The sequence below is a fragment of the Ursus maritimus genome, unplaced genomic scaffold, assembly GCF_017311325.1.
Source record: "Ursus maritimus isolate PB19 unplaced genomic scaffold, ASM1731132v1 scaffold_21, whole genome shotgun sequence".
In the NCBI taxonomy this organism is placed as follows: Eukaryota; Metazoa; Chordata; class Mammalia; order Carnivora; family Ursidae; genus Ursus; species Ursus maritimus.
The window spans coordinates 39,465,056-39,485,651 of record NW_024424564.1 but is presented as its reverse complement, the minus strand read 5'-3'; the positions used below and the strand labels follow the sequence as shown (position 1 = coordinate 39,485,651).

Below are 20,596 nucleotides of genomic sequence, written 5' to 3'. Positions count from 1 at the left end.
TGCTTCTTAAAGAAAAACTAAAATCTATGCCAATTAATTTTAGGAATCTTAAAGAGCAATGGGGCTTGGTATTTGTCACAGAACATTCCACACCAGACCAGACCTTTTGTATCTGCCATCCAGAAGCTTCACCAATGCCCTCCAGCCTCACCAATGACACTTCAAATTTTTTAAATTAAACTCTGGTTTTCATATTCTCTTTTCCAAGTTGCTTATTTTAGAAGGCAACATGGAAATGAGGATTCTTAGCGGTAACATCTCATGGAAAGAGAATCACAGAATGTTAGCACAGGAAAAACACTGGGGGTCAGCAGGCCAACCTATTCATTCAACTAATGAGGAAACTGAGCTCCAGACAGGTAATTAATTGGTGTCAGAGTCAGGGCTGCCACACAAGCCTCTTGATTCCATTATGCCTTACTGACTCCTTTGACTTCATGGGATGACTGACTCTAAAGGAAGGTGACAATTCCTTACATAACATCTACGCTAAAGTCACCACCCACCTATTAAGCTCCGATATCTGCCAGTACACGGAACACAGAAATTAAGGCCATCACAGGGAAAGGGATATCTTCTGTAATCAAAAAGAGTTGCAATATTACTGGAGAGACTGTTCACCCAAAATAAACATAAAATAAACAAATTAATAGATAGATAAGAGATTGCCCAACTCATCAAAATCACTAGAATTTTTCCTTAAACTCTGCCTCTAACAAAAAAAGGCAAATTTTATTTTTAAATGTTTCCCCTCATTTGAAATAAAATTTGGATCAGCATTCAAAGAAATAATATTAAGTAAATGTGGCAAGAACAGCATATAATCGTGTGGTCAGAAAAATTCAGATAAAGTTATATTTATGAGTTTCTTTATTTTGCCCCAACTCTTATGCCTAAGATCAATCCCTAATATTTGGATCAATGAAATACCTACTGTCCACTTGTAAAAACTCAAACCAAAAGTTAATAATAAAAGTGCTCCGTACTTAACACTCATAAAAATTATGTGCATCAATGAAAGAGACTGCATAGCCCAGAAACAGACAAATATAGAAAATTTGTGATCAAAAGACATCACAAAGCAATAAAGAAAATATGTATTTTTAAAAATAGTATGGTAATGGGGCACCTGGGTGGTTCAGTCAGTTAAGTGTCCTACTCTTTATTTCAGCTCAGGTCATGATTTCAGGGTCATGAGATCGAGCCCTGTGTTAGGCTCTGCGCTGAGGATGAAGCCTACTTGGGATTCTCTCTCTCCCTCTCCCTCTCCCTCTCCCTCCCACCCCCTCTCTCTCTCTAAGAAAAAAGAAAAAAAATTACAATAGCATGGTAATAATGGCTTGATAATTTGGAAAAAAGTTTTTTCACTTATCTCTTATTATATAACAAAGCATGTTAAACAGAATCGTTATCAGATCTCTAATGAGGTGATAACTTCCTAAACTGAGAAGTAAATACAAAGGAAAAGAGCAACAGACTATATTGCAAAATAATAGTAATAATAATAATTTTTTTAAGGCAAAAGAGCAGCCTAGAGAAAATACCTATATAGAAAAATAACAAAAGAACAAAAAGAACTCAAGAAAATTGGTGAAGAAATGGCAGGACCACAAATGATAAAGTGAATAAAGAACAGGAACAACCAATTCATTAGAAAGAAAAGAGCAAACCTAGAATAAAATGTCTTTTCACTTTTCTTTCAAAATCAGAAATGTAGATTAAAGCAACAAAGTACCATTTCTTATATATTAAACATGGAAACTCCCAGTGCTAGTAAATATACATTGAAGTGAGTCCAAGAACATAAGGGGGTATATAATATAAGCTGTTACTATTCTTTTTGAAAACAATTTGACAGAGTGGATCAAAAACCTTGAAATACCCATACCTTTTAACCAAGGATTCTTATAGGAATTTATCTTAAAAACAAAAAAAGTAAACTAATGAAAACATTATATTCATAAAAATGACCCTTACCTCTTTATCTTCTCATAGGAAAAGCTTTTAGTAATTTTTATTAATATAATTAGCATCATCTAGTTAATGGGAAAATTTCCAAATCTCTTTTGAATATGAGTTCTATAGCTTTAGGAATAATCAGGTTAACTTCCTGTGAAATCCAACAGGACAAAATAGGCCACTGACCTATCAACATTCTCCACTCCCTACCTCCTAAACATGTGTATCACCTTTCCAGGGCAGAGACAAAGTTATATCTTGTCTCTGCTGCCTTTCTCTCTCCAAAGGCTAAATTGCAAACAGATTGTATTCCTAGCCTCCAGCCTCCTTCACCCCTTTCTGTTCCCATCCTCAAACCACTCTTTTTTTTTTTTTTTTTTTTTTTTTTTTTTTTTTAGATTTTATTTATTTTGGAGAGAGAGAGAGAACACAAGTGGGGAGGGGCAGAGGGAGAGGGAGAAGCAGACTCCCCACTGAGCAGGGACCCCAATGCGGGACTCGATCCCAGGACCCTGAGATCAAGACCTGAGTGAAAGGCAGAGGCTTAACCCAGGTGCCCTCAATCCATTCTTTTTATCTACATATTACCAACACAGCATATTGGTTATAGTAAAAAACTGGAAAACAACACATGTCCAACATTAGGAGAATGGCTAAATTATAGAAGCTTTCTTGTTCTTCAATAATTTTAATGGTTCTATACTATGCAAGATTCAAAACAATATGGAAATGGTTTGACATTATGTTAATTGCAAAGAAACAGAATACCAAAGCCTACATACCATAGTTTTATAATTACGTGAAACTTTGCATATAGGAATCCTGAAAAGGGATATGCAATAAGGTCATAGAAGTTATACTGGCATGATTGAATTATGCATGACTTTTCCTTTCTTGTATTTCTCAAACTTAAAAAAAAAATTTTGCAAGACATAATAATTGGCCACAAATTGCAATAAATGATCCTTAATTAGAGGCTCCAACTCACAACCCCAAGATCAAGAGTCGCATGCTCCATGGACTGAGCCAGCCAGGTACACCACAACTGAGTAAATTTTCATATGAACTTACATAGGATGATACTATTGTGTTAAATCCACCTGGTTTATGTGGAAAACTACTTGTTCTTAGGAGACACATGCCTAAATACTTAGGTCTGAAAGTCATGATGTCTATAACTTACTTCAAATGGTTCAGGATAAAAGTGTGTGCGTGCGTGTGTGTGTGTGTGTGTGTGTGTGTGTGTGTAGGGAGAGAGAGAGATTGATTGGGAGAGGAAAGAGGATGTCAGGTAGAAAAATAAAACAAATGTAGCAAAATAGGAATCTTAAGAAGAGAATAAGGGTATTCATATTAGTCTTCAACCTTTCTGTTGACAGGGGGAATTGGTAGAATTGCTGGAGTAATAGCCTTCAAAGCTCTTCTACAGAGCCCATGATAATATTCCCACTTGGATTTGTGGGAAAAGTCTGGCTCATGAAAAAGTCAGGAAGTCATAAGTCAGCCCACTTTGGGTACATCAGTCTGTAGCTAATAAGAAATCTCCGGGACTGTTTTCTTGACTTCCTTTGTTCAGGCAACATAAACATCTTCTAGACCAGTGGCCCTCAAGATACGGTAGGCATGCCTCTGGAATCCCTGAGGTTAAAACTAGTTTCATAACTATAAGATATAGTTGCCCTTTTCACTGTTGGCATCCTTAATAATGTAAAAGGCTACTAAGACCAAAAGTTTGAAAACCACCAACCTTGATGTTTTGAAAATTTTGAAAGAAAGAAAATGTGGAAAGTAGAGTTTCCATGGGAGCTAAATTTTTTTTATCTAGGATTGAAAAAGAAATTCTTCTCTTAAACTAAATAAAGTGAACACACCTTGGCTTCTCTTTCAAAGCCCCCGAAACCAATTAGAATGGGGCAGTCCTTCAATCTGGGACTCTCTTAAAAAATTTTTTAAAAATTGCTTTTGTTGTTGTTAGTTCTAATTCCATGCCACTTAAATGTAGCCAGAAAAAGAAGGAGGAGGAGGAGAAGAAGAAGGAAGAGGAGACGAGGAAGAAGATGAACAGGAAGAAGGCGGTGAGGTGGCTTGACTCCAACTAAAGAACAAACACTCAACATTCCCCTCCTTTCTTGATCTTTACACATTGCATGAGGCTCCAGAGGCCTGCCTTTCTGTGCTGTGGTCACAAGGACAAAAAACCAGCAGCAGATCATTATTGGAGTTGACTGCTTAGACTTCTGAGAGCATGAGGTCCAGACTGTCAAAAGGTGAGAGAAGTAGTTCATAAATTTCAGAGCAGAGAAACAAGAGGGAAAGCAAAGAGGAGCCCAGTAAAAGAAAGCAAAATGGCAACATTAAACACAGACTAAAGCTGCCACTTGTCAGAACTTGAATTTCTGCCATTAATAAGCAACATGATCACTTCAAATGTGATGATAAAATTTTTATAGCACTCTACTCTGCCTGCTGTCATCACTTTCTGGTTTGTAGATGTCACATGCATGTTTTTACCCTGTTGCCTGTGGTTAAAAGCATCTGGACTGCAAAACGTCAGAAGAAATCAAGGATTTCTGCAAATCCTATAGCTTTAAAACTTTTTATTCAGCTCAAGAGTTTTGCAAACACACCACTACTCTTACATTTAACAAATTAGCAATATTAATAGTATTTTATTCAACCCACAAGACACACAAAATATTATTACACTTGGGTCTAATAAGACTTCATGAAATAACAAGTTATTCCATAAAAAAATCTAAGAGTGGGGAAGCTTTAATGGGGAAGCATGACATGATCCATGAAGTGAGAAGACAAGATAATTATGTGTTTTTTAAAGTCTGCAGGGTATGAGACATGCTAGAAAAATAAAACATAAAAACATAAGAAGACTAAAGACTCCTTAATAGGACATGATGATGACGTCTCCGATGCTGAATATAATAAATATATCTTAGTTTTTAGTACTATTTGCCAAATTAAAACAAAACACTAGGATGCTTTTTTAAGCCTCAAAGGGATTTTTAGTTCTCACAAAGAGCTTGTCATGTAAAGTACTTACTATGTTCCGGGCAAGCTGCTATAAACAGGCCGACAACATCCTGATTATAGCTCTTCTTTATCTCCTTCAGAGGAGTCTCACTGGAAGGTTAAAATTAAACCTGGATTGTGTTGAGGGTCCTACCTACTAGGAATTTCCCACTTGCCTTACCCCACAGTTGTATGCTAATGTGATTATATGCCATGTCCAGGATTTGATATCTCTATGAGCCTGAGAATACACATTTGAAAGGAAATCTCTCTTCTCCAATGGATTGGATTATGGAATGATTTATGCTGGGAGAGAATATGCCAGAAGCTCAAGTGTGTTGTCACTGGAAACTGAATCTTCTCGTGGGGGTGGGAGTGAGGTTAGTCTTATTTACTGGATCACTCAGCCCAAAGATTATCCTGTCAGGGTTAGGGTCTACTACAGGGACCGCAGGCGGCTTACTGAAGGACCAAATGGAAGAAGAAAATCCAACTTCCTTTTACCTAGCTGTTAAATTTCATATTGATGCTATTAATAACAAAATCATTTTAGGGGCGCCTGGGTGGCGCAGTCATTAAGCGTCTGCCTTCGGCTCAGGGCGTGACCCCAGAGTCCTGGAATCGAGCCCCATGTCAGGCTCCTCTGCTGGGAGCCTGCTTCTTCCTCTCCCACTCCCCCTCTGCTTGTGTTCCCTCTCTCGCTGGCTGTCTCTGTCAAACAAATAAATAAAATCTTTTTTAAAAAATCATTTTAAAGGAAATACTATAGAAGTTTTTTAAATCAGAAGCATAAAAACATAAAAGATGTTACATGAAAGAATAAAATTGAGAAGTTTTCCTTAGTATGTCTTTTAAAAAATTACTTTCAATGACTTCAGAGATATATCTTTGATTTAATAGGCAATTGATTTAATAGGCATTCCTTCTGGATTTCAGTTTCTTCAGCTGTGATATGAGTTGGTCTAGATACAGACAAAACTTCTGCAAATATGCCCTTTGTGAACATAAAGCATCTACATGGAAGAAAATGTAAATGCTACCTTTGATTGTATAACATACCCACTATAAAACCTGAATTATGGTCATTAAAATATAAAAAGAATCTGTGGAAAATGACACAACCAATGCCTCACATGCAAGAACACGTGCGCGCGCACACACACACGCACAAACATTAACTCCCCTACTAAATAGCACTTAAGAGCTAGCTAAAAAGCTCTCATCAATACCACACCATTCTCATAATTTCAATAAACATGCTTCAAACATTTATACAGAAAATATTTTGCATTTTTCATATTCTTTGTTACCCAATGAGTGTTAAGAATAGCCAATGAATGGAATAATCACAGTACGTTAAATGTCCAGCAAATGTGACCAACACTAGGGTTTTGAAAAAACTGTCTTAATCTTTCCAATTTCCTCATAAAAGGTTTAGAAACAAAAGATAAGGTTGTATTCTATTTTAAATGATTTTTTTCTAACCCCAGGGCTTAAGAAAAAACTACAAAACAGATGTATTTAGAAGTCCCTCTGATTCAGCAACATTTCCACATGTATACACACACACACACACATCACACACAAAGAATACCAGGAGGAGAAAAAAATTAATAAAAGATACTCTACCAATCTACACAATCTTGTCCAGAAAATACAAGAGGAAGGATTATTTTCCAACTCATTTTATGAGGCCAGTATTACCCTGATACCCGAACTAGACAAGGATACTACAAAATAAGAAACCTACTGACCAATATCCCTCATAAACAAAGATATAAAACTCAACAAAATAATGGCAAATTAAGCCCAGCAATATATAAAATAATAATAATAATAATACACCACGAGCTAATGATGTTTATCCTGGGGATACAAGGCTGGTCCTTGTATTCAAAAATATTCAAAATTCAATCAATGTAATCTACCATATTAATGGTCTAAAAAAAAAAAAACCCACCACAATCAATTGTATGCCAACATACTACATACCCTACGTGAAATGGACAAACTCCTAGAAAGGCATGCGACACAAACTGACTTAAGAAATACAAATCTGAATAGACCTAAAACAAGTGAAGAGTTAATGATCAAGAAAACTTCCCAGAAAGAAAAGCCCAGGCTCAGATGCCTTCATTGGTGAATTGTAACAAACATCCAAAGCAAAATTAACACCAATTCTTCACCAACACTTCCAAAAAAACAGAAAAGGAAGGAACATTTCCCGACTCAATTTATGACACCACTATTACCCTGAAAACCAAAGAAGAACATTACATGAAAGAAAAAACACGGAACAATATTCTCTATAGATACAAAAATCCTCCACAAAATATTAGCAAACTAAATCTAGCAACATATAGAAATAATTATATATCAATGACCAAGTGGAATTTATCCCAGGATAAACTTTGCATAGGTTGATTTAACGTATGAAAAAATCTATTGATGTAATCTTATATTAATAGAATAAAAAACAAAAACCACACGATCATCTCAATAGACGCAGAAAAAACATTTGACAAAATCTAATAACCTTTCATGATAAAAAAAAAATACTCAGCAAACTAGGAATAGAAGGAAACTTTCTCAACCTGATAAAGCCCATCTATGAAAAACCACAGCTAACATCATACTTTATGGTGAAAGATGGAATGCTTTCCCCCTAATATCAGGAACAAGATAAGGATGTCTGTTCTTGCCACTTCTATGCAACACTGTACTGGAAGTTATAGCCAGGGCAATTAGGCAAAGAAATAAAAGGTATCCAAGTTGAAAAGGAAGAATAAGACTATCTACAGTCATAGATAACATGATCTTCTATATAGAAAATCCTCAGGAAAACACACACACACACACACACACACACACACACACACACCCTCTTAGAATGAATAAGCAAGTTCAGCAAGGTTGTAAAATATGAGATTGAAATAGAAAAATCAATTATATTCCTATACATGAATAATCTGAAAATGAAATTAGGCAAGCATTTTTTTCCATTTACGATAACCTCAAAAAGAATAAACTACTTGGGGAAAAGACTAACAAGAGTGCAAAACCTACACATTGAAAACTACAAAACATCACTGAAAGAATTCAAAGAACTAACTAAATAGAAACACATCTCAAGTTCACTGACTGTAAGACTTAACATTGTTAAGATGGCAATAAACCCCAAATTAATCTATAGATTCAATGCAGTCCTTATCAAAATTCCAGCTGTCTTTTTTGCAGAAATTGACAAGCTGATCCTAAAATTCATATGGAAGTACGAGGGACCCAGAAATGCCAAAACAACCTTGAGAAAGAGGAACAAAGTAGGAGTACTCACACTTCATAATTTTAAAACTCACTACAAATCAATAGTAATCAAGATCGTGTGGGACTAGCACATGGATAGACATACAGATCAATGCAATAGAATTGAGACTCCAGAAATAAACTGTTACATTGATCTTTGACAAGGGTGTCAAGACAATTCAATGGAGGAAGAATTGTCATTTCAGCAAATGGTGCTGACATAACTAAATATCCACATGCAAAAGAATGAAGTTGGACCCTTTCCTCATACCATACATAAAAATTAACTCAAGATCTATCATACAACTAAATATAAGAATTAAAACTATAAAAGTCTTGGGGCGCCTGGGTGGCACAGTTGGTTAAGTGCCTGACTCTTGGTTTCGTCTCAGGTCATGGTCTCAGTGTCATGAGATTGAGCCTTGTGTTGGGCTCCTTGCTCAGCCCGGAGTCTGCTTGAGATTCTCTCTCCCTCTCCCTCTCTCTCTCTACCCCTCCCACTCATGCTCTCTCTCGCTCTAAATAAATAAATCTAAAAAAATTTTTTTAGGGATCCCTGGGTGGCTCAGCTGCCTAAGTGTCTGCCTTCAACTCAGGTCATGATCCCAGGGTTCTGGGATCAAGTCCCACACTGGGGCTCCTTGCTCAGCGGGGAGCCTCCTTCTCCCTCTGCCTGTCACTCCCCCTGCTTGTGCACACTCTCTTTCTCTCTCTCACACACACACAAAATCTTTTTTAAAAAGCTTTTTAAACTAAAAAATTCTTAGAAAAAAACATGATGGTAATTTTTGTGACCTTGGATAGTTTGTTTGATACACCACCAAGAGCACAAGCAACAAAAGAAAATAATCCATTGGACTTCATCAAAATTTTTAAAGTTTTGTGCTTCAAAAGACACGATTGAGTAAACTTAAAAAACAACCTCCAGAATGGGAGAAAATATTTGCAAATCATATACCTGATAAGGGACTTGTATCTAGTATATATCAAAAACTCTTACAACTCAGCAATAAAAAGACAAAGAGCCCATCACAAATGGGAAAAGGGTTTGAACAGATATTTTTCCAAAGAGGATATATCAATAATTGATACGCACATGAAAAGATGCTCAGCATCATTAGTCATTAGGGAAATGCAGATCAAAACCACAATGAGATGTCACTTCACAACTACTTGGACGGCTAAAATAAAAAAGACAGACAATAACAAGCGCTGACAAGGATGTAGAGAAACTGGAACTCTCATATATTGCTGGCAAGAATGTAAAATGGTGTGGACCCTTTGGAAAACAGTTTGGCGATTACTCAAAAAGTTAAATGCAGTTATCATAAGATCCAGCCATTCAACTTCTAAGTATATACCCCCCCAAAAAGAAAATGCGTCCCCATAAAACTTGTACGCTACTTTTCACAGCAGCATTATACTAACTGCTAAAAAGCAGAAACGACCCCAAATGTCCATCAACTGATGAATAAATAAAATGTTATATCCATATAATGGAGTATTACTTGGCAACAAAAGGAAATGAAGCAGTGATAACATGCTATGGCATGCATAAATCTTGAAGACATACTAAGTGAAAGAAGCCAATCACAAAAGAATATACATTATATGATTCAATTTCTATGAAATGTCCAGAAGAGGCAAATCTGTAGAGACAGAAGGTAGATTGGTAGTTGACAGGGCTGGCTGGGTAGAGGGGTGGCTAGTATTTACTGCTAATGGGTACAAGGTTTCTTTTAGGGGTAGTGAAAATTACATGGTTGCACACTGAACTAAGCACTTTTAAGTGGTGATTTTTATGGTATGTTAGTTATATCTCAATTTTTTAAAACCCTTATACAAATGTTTATAGCAGCTCTGTAATTCCAAAAAAAATGGAAACAATCCAAATATCCTTCAATGAATAAAAGGTAAATAAATTATGGTACATTCACACAACGTAATAAACGCAATAAAATGGAATAAACTATAGTTGTACACAACAAATTGGATGAATCTCTAAGGCATTATACTGTGTGGGGAAAAAAACAATCTCAAAAGGTTACATATTGTGTAATCCTATTTATATGACATTCCTGAAAATGCAAAACTATATTGACGGAGAACAGATAGTGGTTCCCAGAAGGTAGAAGCGGGGGTTGGTTGTGTCCACAAAAGGACAGCATAAGGGAGTTTTTTGAGAGTTATGGAACTGTTATGTATCCTAACTGTGTGTACATGTGCTAAAACTAACACCAAAAATGTCAATTTTACTTGTATGTTAAATTAAAAAATAAAATTAAAAAAGATATCCCAAACGATATACTCATTTCCTGTGCTATAAAATAAAAAACAAGACTACAATAGAGATCTTCTATGTAGAAGAGGGACATGAATTTGAGGATCATTCCTTTCAGAGAATGGGCTCCAGAAATATACTTGAGTTTATGCACACTCCTCTACACAAATCGTTAAAAATGCAATTAAGACATTATTTGGATCTTAGTATATTTATTACTTTAGAGCAAGTTCTTTCCTGCTATGTCAGAAGTTACTGACTTGCCCACATAAAATGAAGTGAATGAGTTAAAATCTTAGTAGTTACTCAGGCATGCATTCTAGCAGCCCAGACTGGAAAAAAGACATGTCTTAGATAATACATATGAAATTACCTGGCATATTGTGGAATCCTATAAAATGCTAGGTATTTTTATTTGGAATTTTACATTTCCTAGGCACTTGGGGACTCGATTAATTTTTCTGGGAGACAGATCCATAGAATATTAGAGCTGGAAAGGACTCAATGTTTATCCATTCACTTTATGTTGCAAAGGAAACCAAGGCCCAAAAGTGCAATGGAACTTGTCTAAGATCATATAGCTAGTTGATGGTACAAGAAGAACTAGAACTTTGTCTTCTCGACTCTAATTCTCTTTCCATTGCCCCTCAAGTGACTTGCAGAGTCATAATCTAAGTAAGCAGCTCTCAAATACACTGTCACGGTAATGACCATGACTATATTGGGGACTTACCTTGGACGCTAAGTTGTTTTACATCAAGTTCTTCCAGTCAGTTCAAGGTTATATTCCAGAGACACAATAGATCTTGTGGACATGAAGTGATCAAGGGATTCTGCTCTGCTTTGTAGGCAGGTCAGCGAACCCATAGCACTCAGTGTTCACCACCTAAACTGGATATTTTGGGCTATTCAGGATTTCTATGACTAATTTTTATTCTATTTGTCCCTAAATACAAGGTGAAACTATCTTGACCAGGCTCCTTTTCCCACTATCTCCAGGTACTGGCAATCCTCCAAAAAGTTTTATTTTACTTCTACTGCTAGTTCTCATGATAATACAATGCTTTACTTCCAAGTCTTATGAGCGGACGGAAGGATGCAGATTCTCACTGGATTAGAAATGGCTAATCAATCTACAATCTACAAATGAGGCAGTATAGCACAGTGGTTAAGAGCATTGGTTCCTGGGGCACCTGGGTAGCGCAGCGGTTAAGAGTCTGCCTTTGGCTCAGGGCGTGATCCCAGCATTATAGGATCGAGCCCCACTTCAGGCTCCTCTGCTATGAGCCTGCTTCTTCCTCTCCCACTCCCCCTGCTTGTGTTCCCTCTCTCGCTGGCTGTCTCTATCTCTGTCGAATAAATAAAAATAAAATATTTAAAAAAACAAAAAAAAAGAGCATTGGTTCCTGGGTGAGGATCCTGGCTCCACTCCTTACTAGTTATATGCCCTTTACTTCTCTGTGTCTCATTTGCCTCATTCGGTTGTTTCAAGGACTGAATGAGTTAATACCTGTAAAGCAATTAGCACAGGACCTGGATCATAATGAGCATTCAATAAATAGTACTATTTTTCATAAAAAGTCTCAGAAGTTCTATATTACTCTAGAAAACAACCCCAGAAAGACATGTTCACTCATCACCCCAGCACCTGCAACAATGCCTAACATCTGTATGATGGTTAAAGTGTTGAATGAGTACATGTAGCCCGATTTACAAGACTTCCTTAGGAGTTATCCTCTTTCAAAAAAACTATATTTCTGGGAACTACAACATCTCATATGGCATATTGGAAATACCATTCCCTCTCCCCATGATAAGGGCAATTTTACCTGCCTGAGATGTCCCATTTGTAGGATTCCAAAGAGTTGGGGAAAGAGAGTTCGATAAAAGAAGTTTCCAAGAGAAAAAAGATGGTCCTGGGTTGACTGTCACTGGGATAGAAAAATCAGACAGGAGAGGCGCCTGGTTGGCTCAGTTGATTAAGCATCCAACTCTTGATTTCGGCTCAGGTTTTGATCTCAGGGTGGTGAGACCAAGCCCTGTCTCAGGCTCCATTCTCAGCATGGAGCCTGCTTAAGATTCTCTCTCTCCCTCTCCCTCTGCCCCTCCCATGCTTGTGCAGGCGCATGGGCTCTTTTCCCTCTCTCAAAAAAAAAAAAAAAAAAAAAAAAAAAGAATGAAAAAGAAAAATCAGACAGAAGGGAATAACTTGACTCCCTTCATTCAAGCATTTATTGAGCATCTACCTTGTGCCATGATACACCGTCCCAAACAGGGAACGCAGCTCTGAGCAAGACATCCTTGCCCTGGGAAGTCAGTCTGGTAGAGCAACTACACAATGCACTATATGTCCTATAACACAAAGGGCAACACTAGCTTTACTTGGGGAATCACAAAACTATCATTTGGAATGGGTCTTGATGGGTAAGAAGAAGATGGGTAAGAAGAAGAAGATGGGTAAGAAGAGTTTACACAGCAAAGAGGAGAAGGAAGAGTATTCCAGGCAGAAAACCAAATGTTCAAGAACAGATGAATGAGGGAGCTTGTCAAGGTCAGGGAACAGGAAAAAAAAAAAAATGTGCCAAATGCAAGAGAGAGGGCTTAAAAGAGGCCTTAAACCTGTCAACGTTCCTTTGTTCTTAAAAGAAACTTCCCTAGGAGTTCCAGCATTGGTCTAATCTAGTAAGAATGAGTATTGATCAGTTTGCATCAATTGATAATTAATGCAAAAAGAAAAGATCCTGACATACAATTCTCTTTAAAATCTACCCCCTCCTGGGGTACCTGGGTAGCTCAGTCGGTTAAGCATCAGACTCTTGGTTTTGGCTCAGGTCATGGTCCCAGGGTCCTGGGAATGAGTCCCACATTGGGCTCCCTGCTCAGTGGGGAGTCTGCTTCTCCCTCTGCCCTTCCTTCCTGCTTGTGATCTCCCTCTCTCTCAAATAAATAAATAAAATCTTAAAAAAAAAACAAAAACTACTCCCTCCCCATCCCACACTATTCTGCCCACACCCAGAGCCAAAGATGTTGATTTGACTTTGTTTTGTTGTGTTGCTTTAATAAAAACAATTAGTGCTCTTTAGCAAGTCTGGTCTGGCTGTGGTGGCTGACAACCAGCTGCCAGACACACAGAGCGGCCCATGCTTTTCTCCTCCCTCCTTGCCATCCCTACCCTCAGCTGCCTCTTAGTGATATGGACCAAATCCCCGTTCAGCTTCCCTCTCTCTCCACTTTGGCCTGGACACCCCCTCTTGCTCAGCCAGATCAGCCCAACCAAATCCTAAGGATCGTATTACCAGTCTAGCAGATCAAATCACATCCAGAAAGATACCATGGAAGCCTACTACAAACAGGTACAAGGAAACCTTGCTTCCTGCTCTCCCAACATAAAGATTGTTTAGCCCAGTATTACATTTCTGACAAAACCTGATGGGGGTGGAGAGCCACTTACCAAGTTCTAGTTCCTTCTACTCCCCCTCCACCTCTTCTTTGATCTCACTGCATACATAAAAGAAAAAAAAAAAACACCTAGCCATTGCTCAAATATGTAGAATTACTTCCATAAACCTAAAACAAACATGATAACCAAGAGCACAGTATCCACTTCACAGTAAATCCTTGTGATAAAGCATTCAATGAAACAATCATTAACTGGATATAGAGGGGCATAAGTCTTCAATATGCTCCCAGTGGTTTAAACCTTTTGCAGGCTGCGGCACATACCTGAAAAAGTAGTCAAATTTGGGCAGCACATTGGGGAGGGAGGAATAAGCAGCTCAAAATACCACTAAATAAGTGAGCGATAACTCCACGGTAATCATCATTATCCATGATCTTAAGAAAAAGTATCCAAAACTTGGAAATAAAGGAAGAGGATGGCATTGCCATTTCAATGTCATACTGGGGCATTGTTTAACAAGCCCACTGAAGAATCATTCAATCCTTTAAGAGACTGTACCTGTTCTTGACTTTGCTATTTACTATTTCATTAGTGTCCAGACACTGAAGTTTTGTTATTGTTTTTTTTTTAAGATGTTATTTTTAAGTAATCTCTGCACCCATTGTGGGGCTCAAACTCACAACCCCGAGATCAAGAGTCTTGTGCTCTACCAACTGAACTAGCCAGGTGCCCCCAGGGACACAGATGTTTTACAATAACCTGTCCAGTAATACCAGAGGTTACAGTTTTATTGCCCTGTGGGACATTAACCAGTGTTGCAACTACTAGCAAATTCAATTCAGCAATTCTTTAAGTCTCTATTCCTTGGATTCTCCTTCAAATTAGTAGCTTCATACATTCCAGTTAATAAATTTTTATACATGTTCATCTTATTTTTTACAAGAATCATGTTTTTAACATTTTTGAAAATCATACTTTGGTCATTACATCATTCATTCAGTCATTTCTCTTTGTTGCATTGCTATCTATGGAAAACTGTTTTCTGCCCTGGCTACATCTCCTACACGTTCAAAAGGCCCCATCTTTTTTTTTTTTTTCTTAACGTGTGCCAGCTTGACACTACACATTCGCAGACCATAATGACCTGTGATCATATCTTGTTTGGCCTTCAGTGTTTTATTTAATTGAATTATTGCTGACATTCACAAACTGGAAGAAGTCACAAAAACAATAAATAAATATGGATTTCTAGTTTCTCTTGAAAAAATCTGAAGGTCTGGCAACACTAGAGTCATCTTCCCACCCAACGAAGGAGAGCTGAGCCCCTTTTAGCGCATTCTGTCCCCCGTTAATCCCAGTCTCCACCGCTCTCTATTGTTACCTGCCTGTCCTTGCAGTAAATTTAAACTTTCAATCCCTCAACTGTGGCCTGTCCATTCTTCTCATAACAAGCTGATACTCAGTCTATCCCACCTCCTACCACATGCTCAGCTCAGTTTTTCATCTAATAGCCACTGACATCTGAAGTGCATGGGTCTGTGTGTGTATACATAACACACACACACACACACATTCAATCGTGGCAAAAAATAACTTTTAAATTTTGATCAAAAGTTGGCAGCACATTTGAAGGCATTCTCAACACACCTGACAGTTGAAAGCTGAAAACTGCACTGTCATTTAAACCAATAGGTAACAAACTATTTGTCAACACCAAATAGAGACTCATGACGGTGATTTACAGCTGTATACATGTAGACTGGTTTCTTTTTTTTTTTAAGATTTTATTTATTTATTTTGTCAGAGAGAGAGAGAGAGAGCGCGCGCGCCAAGCGCGCACGAGCAGGGGAGGGGCAGGCAGAGGGAGAAGGAAGCTCCCCCCTGAGCAAGAAGGCCAACTGATGCAGGACTGGATCCCAGGAAACTGGGATCATGACCTGAGCTAAAGGCAGACGCTTAACCAACTGAGCCACCCAGGTGTCCCGTATGTAGACTAGTTTCTACCAGCAAAATAAAGCACAGAGCTTAAAAACAGGATATAAGGAACACTCATGAAATACTCAGTGATGTTGTATGAAGGTTAAAAAAAAAAAAACACCACCACTTGGGGCACCTGGGTGGCTCTCCTTAAGCGTCCGCCTTCTGCTCAGGGAGTGATCCTAGGGTCCTGGGATTGAGCCCCGCATCAAGCCCCGCACTGAGCTCCCTGCTCCACTGGAAGCCTGCTTCTTCCTCTCCCACTCCCCCTGCTGTTTTCTCTCTCTCGCTGGCTGTCTCTCTCTCTGTCAAATAAATAAAATCCTTAAAAAAAAAAAAACACACACACACAAAACCTTACACATTAATCCCTTCTTTCAAGGGCTTAATCCAACTGCAAATCCAAAACACACTTTAAAAAAAAAGACAAATTTAAAAGCTTCAAATACTAAGAAAACATTAATACAAAGAGGTGAACATTCAAGTGTGAAGATTCAAACATGACCAAAGACATTTACTTAAATTATCTGGCTAATGTGGGCTAAGAGCAAGTTTTCCCTTGAATTATCTAGCAAGTTATGCAAGTTCTGACTGCAGATTCCTAGCATGTCAGTCAGGATGACCCTGGTTTCTACACCACAAGATTTCAATTTCCTCTTATTACATCCTCCACCCAAACCGCAACCCCGCTGCTGACAACAGGCCTCTCCCCAGGAAAAGGTGGGTTCACTCTGGCTCAAACACCTCACTCCTTTGTTGTCAGACCTTGGTTCAAACAGAATCACCCGGAGCACCAAACATGGCAATTCCTGGCCCAAAACCCTGAGACTTGATTTAGTAAGTCTGGGATGGAGACCAGGAAAACAAACGTTTAACTTACACATACCCACCCTTTATGTAATTAATTCTCTTACCGGTGGTCTTAGGATACACATTGACAAACACTGTTTCCTTGCCTCACTGGAGAAGCTGGCTGTAGAGAGCAAGATGGAGTCACTCATGTCAAGCAGGGGCCTGTGTCAAGCGATGATGCAAGCACTTAAGGGTCCTGCAGCTACCAGATATCGCTGAGACCAGCAGCAGCTGACACCCCAGAACTGATAACAAGCAGAAGCAGAGGAGGCCTGCAGGGGCCCAAGACTGATTAAATCTCTCTAAAAAGGGAGGATTTCTGCAGCAAACTGCGAGACTCCTCAGACATGACCCCTCTATGTCTGACCACTTTGAAAAGGCAGCTGCCGCCAAAGACTCTGCCTGATTGATGTCTGGACAGAGCTGAGATCCGTCACTGCTTGAACATCATAAGGAGTAAGTGTGGAGAGCTGACCCGGACCGGACGGAGGGCTTATCTCTACGGTGTGCCCACAGGCTGACTTCACGCTTGGTTCGTTAACTTCTACCCATTGTGTTATCTTGTTTATTGTGTGCTATGTAAGAAGCCAAGTTAATCATATTGTGACATGTCATTGAGTTTGGAATCCTGAACCTGCTTTATAATTATGTTAACCCTGCTTTATGACTGAATAAAACTGACTTTGTGGAAAGACACAACTCGTGTGTGTGCCTTCATAGTGTGCTTGTGACACTGGTCAATGTTAGTAACATTGGCTTTTGGAAATTTTCTCACTTACAAAAAGTTGTCCTTTGCCATATGGACCATATGGATACATTTACTGAGTCCCAACCATCTGCAAGGCAGTGTGTCAAGGGCTGTGACAGATCAAATAATGAACAAAACGCATTCCTAACTCTCACAAATTCAGCAGGAAAAATAAATGTTTACAAGTTAATTAAACTAGAATGGAATATGTGTCATGGCAGGAATACAAATTAAACTCTAAGCACTGAGAAGCTGACTCCCTCTACCATTCTCTGCCAGCATCTTGTACCCATCCATCTTTATGATTACACATGATGACACAGCATTTTCCATGCCCTTCCTCTCCACGAGACTGTATGTTCAAGGGCTGAGATCATGCCTTGTTCACTCCTGAGTTGTTACTGCCTGATAAATAATAAATGCTGGGTTGAAGAGTCATTTAATCAAGACGTCCTTCATCATTACAACTTGGCCCAGATTGTGAGAGACTTCACATTAGATTCTGGCTGCTCATTTAGGAAGTCAGTTCCTTGAAACTTAGCCATGTAATTTCACATTTGGAGGGAACTTACAGAACATGTGGTCCAGTATGTCACTAAATTTGGTGTGCAGATCATGGGTGGTACTCAAGATAGCTTCTAGAATGTTTATAGAGGATATATGAAAAAAATTTAAATTTCAATAGGAGGCATATCTATGTGTGCATAGAAAATATCTATAACAGAACAGTGATTTTCATAGATTAATGCTTAAAACAGTGCTAAATTTATTTTAAAAAGTAAATGTAGAACAGGTGAAACTTTTATGCTATTAGAAATCCTAGTGGTTGCCTTGGTATGAGAGTAAGAGGCATGAAGGGGGCTTCTGTGGTACAGGAAATGTTTCTTTAGCTGGGTGCTGGCTGCACAGGGACGGTCAGATTTAAACTGTATTATGACAATAGCTCTTTTCTCTATGTACAGTATACTTCAATCCAAAAGTATTTTTTTAAGTGGGTGTAAATAGTAAATAAATGATAGTATTCGGATACTGGAAAAATCCTGAAGGTGGAAAAGGAAAGGTAAATTTGGGATACAGGGACTCAAATTCCATTGTGTAGATGAGAAGAAACTCAAGTGAGGGCCACACATCAGCCGCTAGACCTTGCGCAGGGGCTGTCCCCACCCAACCGTCTCTCCCATTCTCCCTTTCCCCCACCTCATGTCAGTTTCAGCAGGATATGCACCCTCACTGTCTCCACGATGGTTTTATCAGCTGCTCCCTGCTCAGACGCCCCTGCCAAATCCAACTCTTCCAAGGGAGCGGCCTTCCCCACTTGGCTGTTTTTACCGTTCCTTTAAGCCCTTCGCCATATGCTGCCTTGTGACTAAATTGTAAGCCACGGAAAGACACAGATCCTACAGCACTTAACAATTCCACCTATTGGGCAAGTTACCTTTCCGGGTCTCACTTTTAACACCTGTAAATCCGGGGGGTGAGGGGGCAGTACAAAGACTATGATCTGGGTTTGGAGTCAACAACTGCCTGTATCCCAGCTCTACCACTTACTACTGTGGAACTTTGGGCACGTTTCATCGTCATTTTGTGCCTTAGCTGCTTCAGCTGTAAAATCAGGGTTATGATAAACCTATCTTTTAGTGTCGTTGGGAAAGTGAAACAAGATTATCCGTGTGGAGTGCTTAAAACAGTGCTTAGTAACTGTTAGCCATTATTACCATTATCTGCAAAGCGGAGAAATACAAGCGCCTTTCCCCTGACGAAGTCACTGAAAGGATAGAGTGGGCTGGCGCTGTCAGGTATGTGCCTAAGACTCAAAGGGGAGAAGACGGGGGAGGACAGTAAGATCTGATGAGTCTCGAAGGCGGAGGGGTGTGTGGGCAAGGGGGGTACGCGGGCCCCACCCAAGACCTTCCAAGTCAGAATCTCCGGTTACAATGGCCCAAGTTTTTCTTGGCGCTTAAGCTCCTTTGATTTGGGTTTCTGTCCCCCTGCCCCCGGGGTCCTGGCTCCTCGAGAGGTGACGGTGAATTCCCCTTTGAAACACGGTGCTTGGAACAAGGGAGCATCAACAGCCCGCGACCAAATGCAGCCCAGTAACCGCCGGCGGTCTCGCTCGCTCGTGAGCCGTCTTCGGGCAGGTCTCGCAGCCGGCACGCTTCTCCTTCCGCCTCCTATCTCCCGGAAAGCTACCGGCCGGGCGGCCCCTTCTGGGGGCAAACGGGGAAGCCGCTCCGCGCCAGCGGCGGGTACCCCGGGCGCCTCTCGACTCCCCGGCGTGGCGCGCGTCGGTCGAGACCCGGGGCTCCGGGGCGGCGCGGGCTGTCTGGAGGGCGCTTCCCGGTCACCGCACGCCCCAGGCCCGCCCGGCCCCGCACTACGGGGCCGCACCTTCGCACTCACTCGTACCTGGCGACTGGCTGCCCGGGCCGCTGCGGCCGTTGGCTTCCGGTTGCGGGCAATCGGACGCCTTCACCTTCTTGCTCTTCGCACAGCCCATGGCGCGCAGGGCTCTGTGGGAATTCCCGGCTGAGGACAGCCGCAGCCGAGCGGGGGCCGCGCGCCCCCTGCCGGCGGTGAGCGGAACGGCGGCGGGCGGGGCGAGGCGGCGGAGGGCGGGGCGGCGGGCGGCCACACCCTGATGCCCAAGCCTCCTCTCTTGCAAGCAGGTGGATTTTTTTTTCACATTAAAATACGCTCACTAAAGATAAGTAGGAAAATGTAAAGTGGAAAGAAGTGGGGGAAAGGCATTATCCAAAATCTTATCTTTCAAGTTACTGGTACCGAATTTACTATTTCTTTCCAGTTTTTTTACCCTCAATAAATAGTTTTGCACCTAGGTTTTCACTTAATACTAGCATTTTCTATGCATAGTCCTGTAAGCCCCCCAGATAACTTCCTGACTTCCACTCTCATCTCAGCTTTTGCCAGTGGATTAGACTGACAATGACCATTTCATTTTGAAGATTGTATTTATTGAGAGAGAGGGAGAGAGAGAGAGTGCCTATGAGAGTGGGATGAGGGGCAGAGGGAGAGGGAGAGACAGAATCTC

General features: G+C 40.0%; 1 protein-coding gene across 1 annotated transcript in view; it reads right to left on the bottom strand.

The window, feature by feature from the left end:
* Nucleotides 1–20,053, bottom strand: part of TXNRD1 (thioredoxin reductase 1) — a 110,672-nt gene extending 90,619 nt beyond the window's left edge. Inside the window, exon 1 of the mRNA XM_040637402.1 lies at nucleotides 19,954–20,053. Coding sequence (XP_040493336.1) covers nucleotides 19,954–20,044 — 91 coding nt within the window. The 5' untranslated portion in view covers nucleotides 20,045–20,053. The remainder of the gene's footprint in view (nucleotides 1–19,953) is intronic.
* Nucleotides 20,054–20,596: the final 543 nt, after the last annotated feature.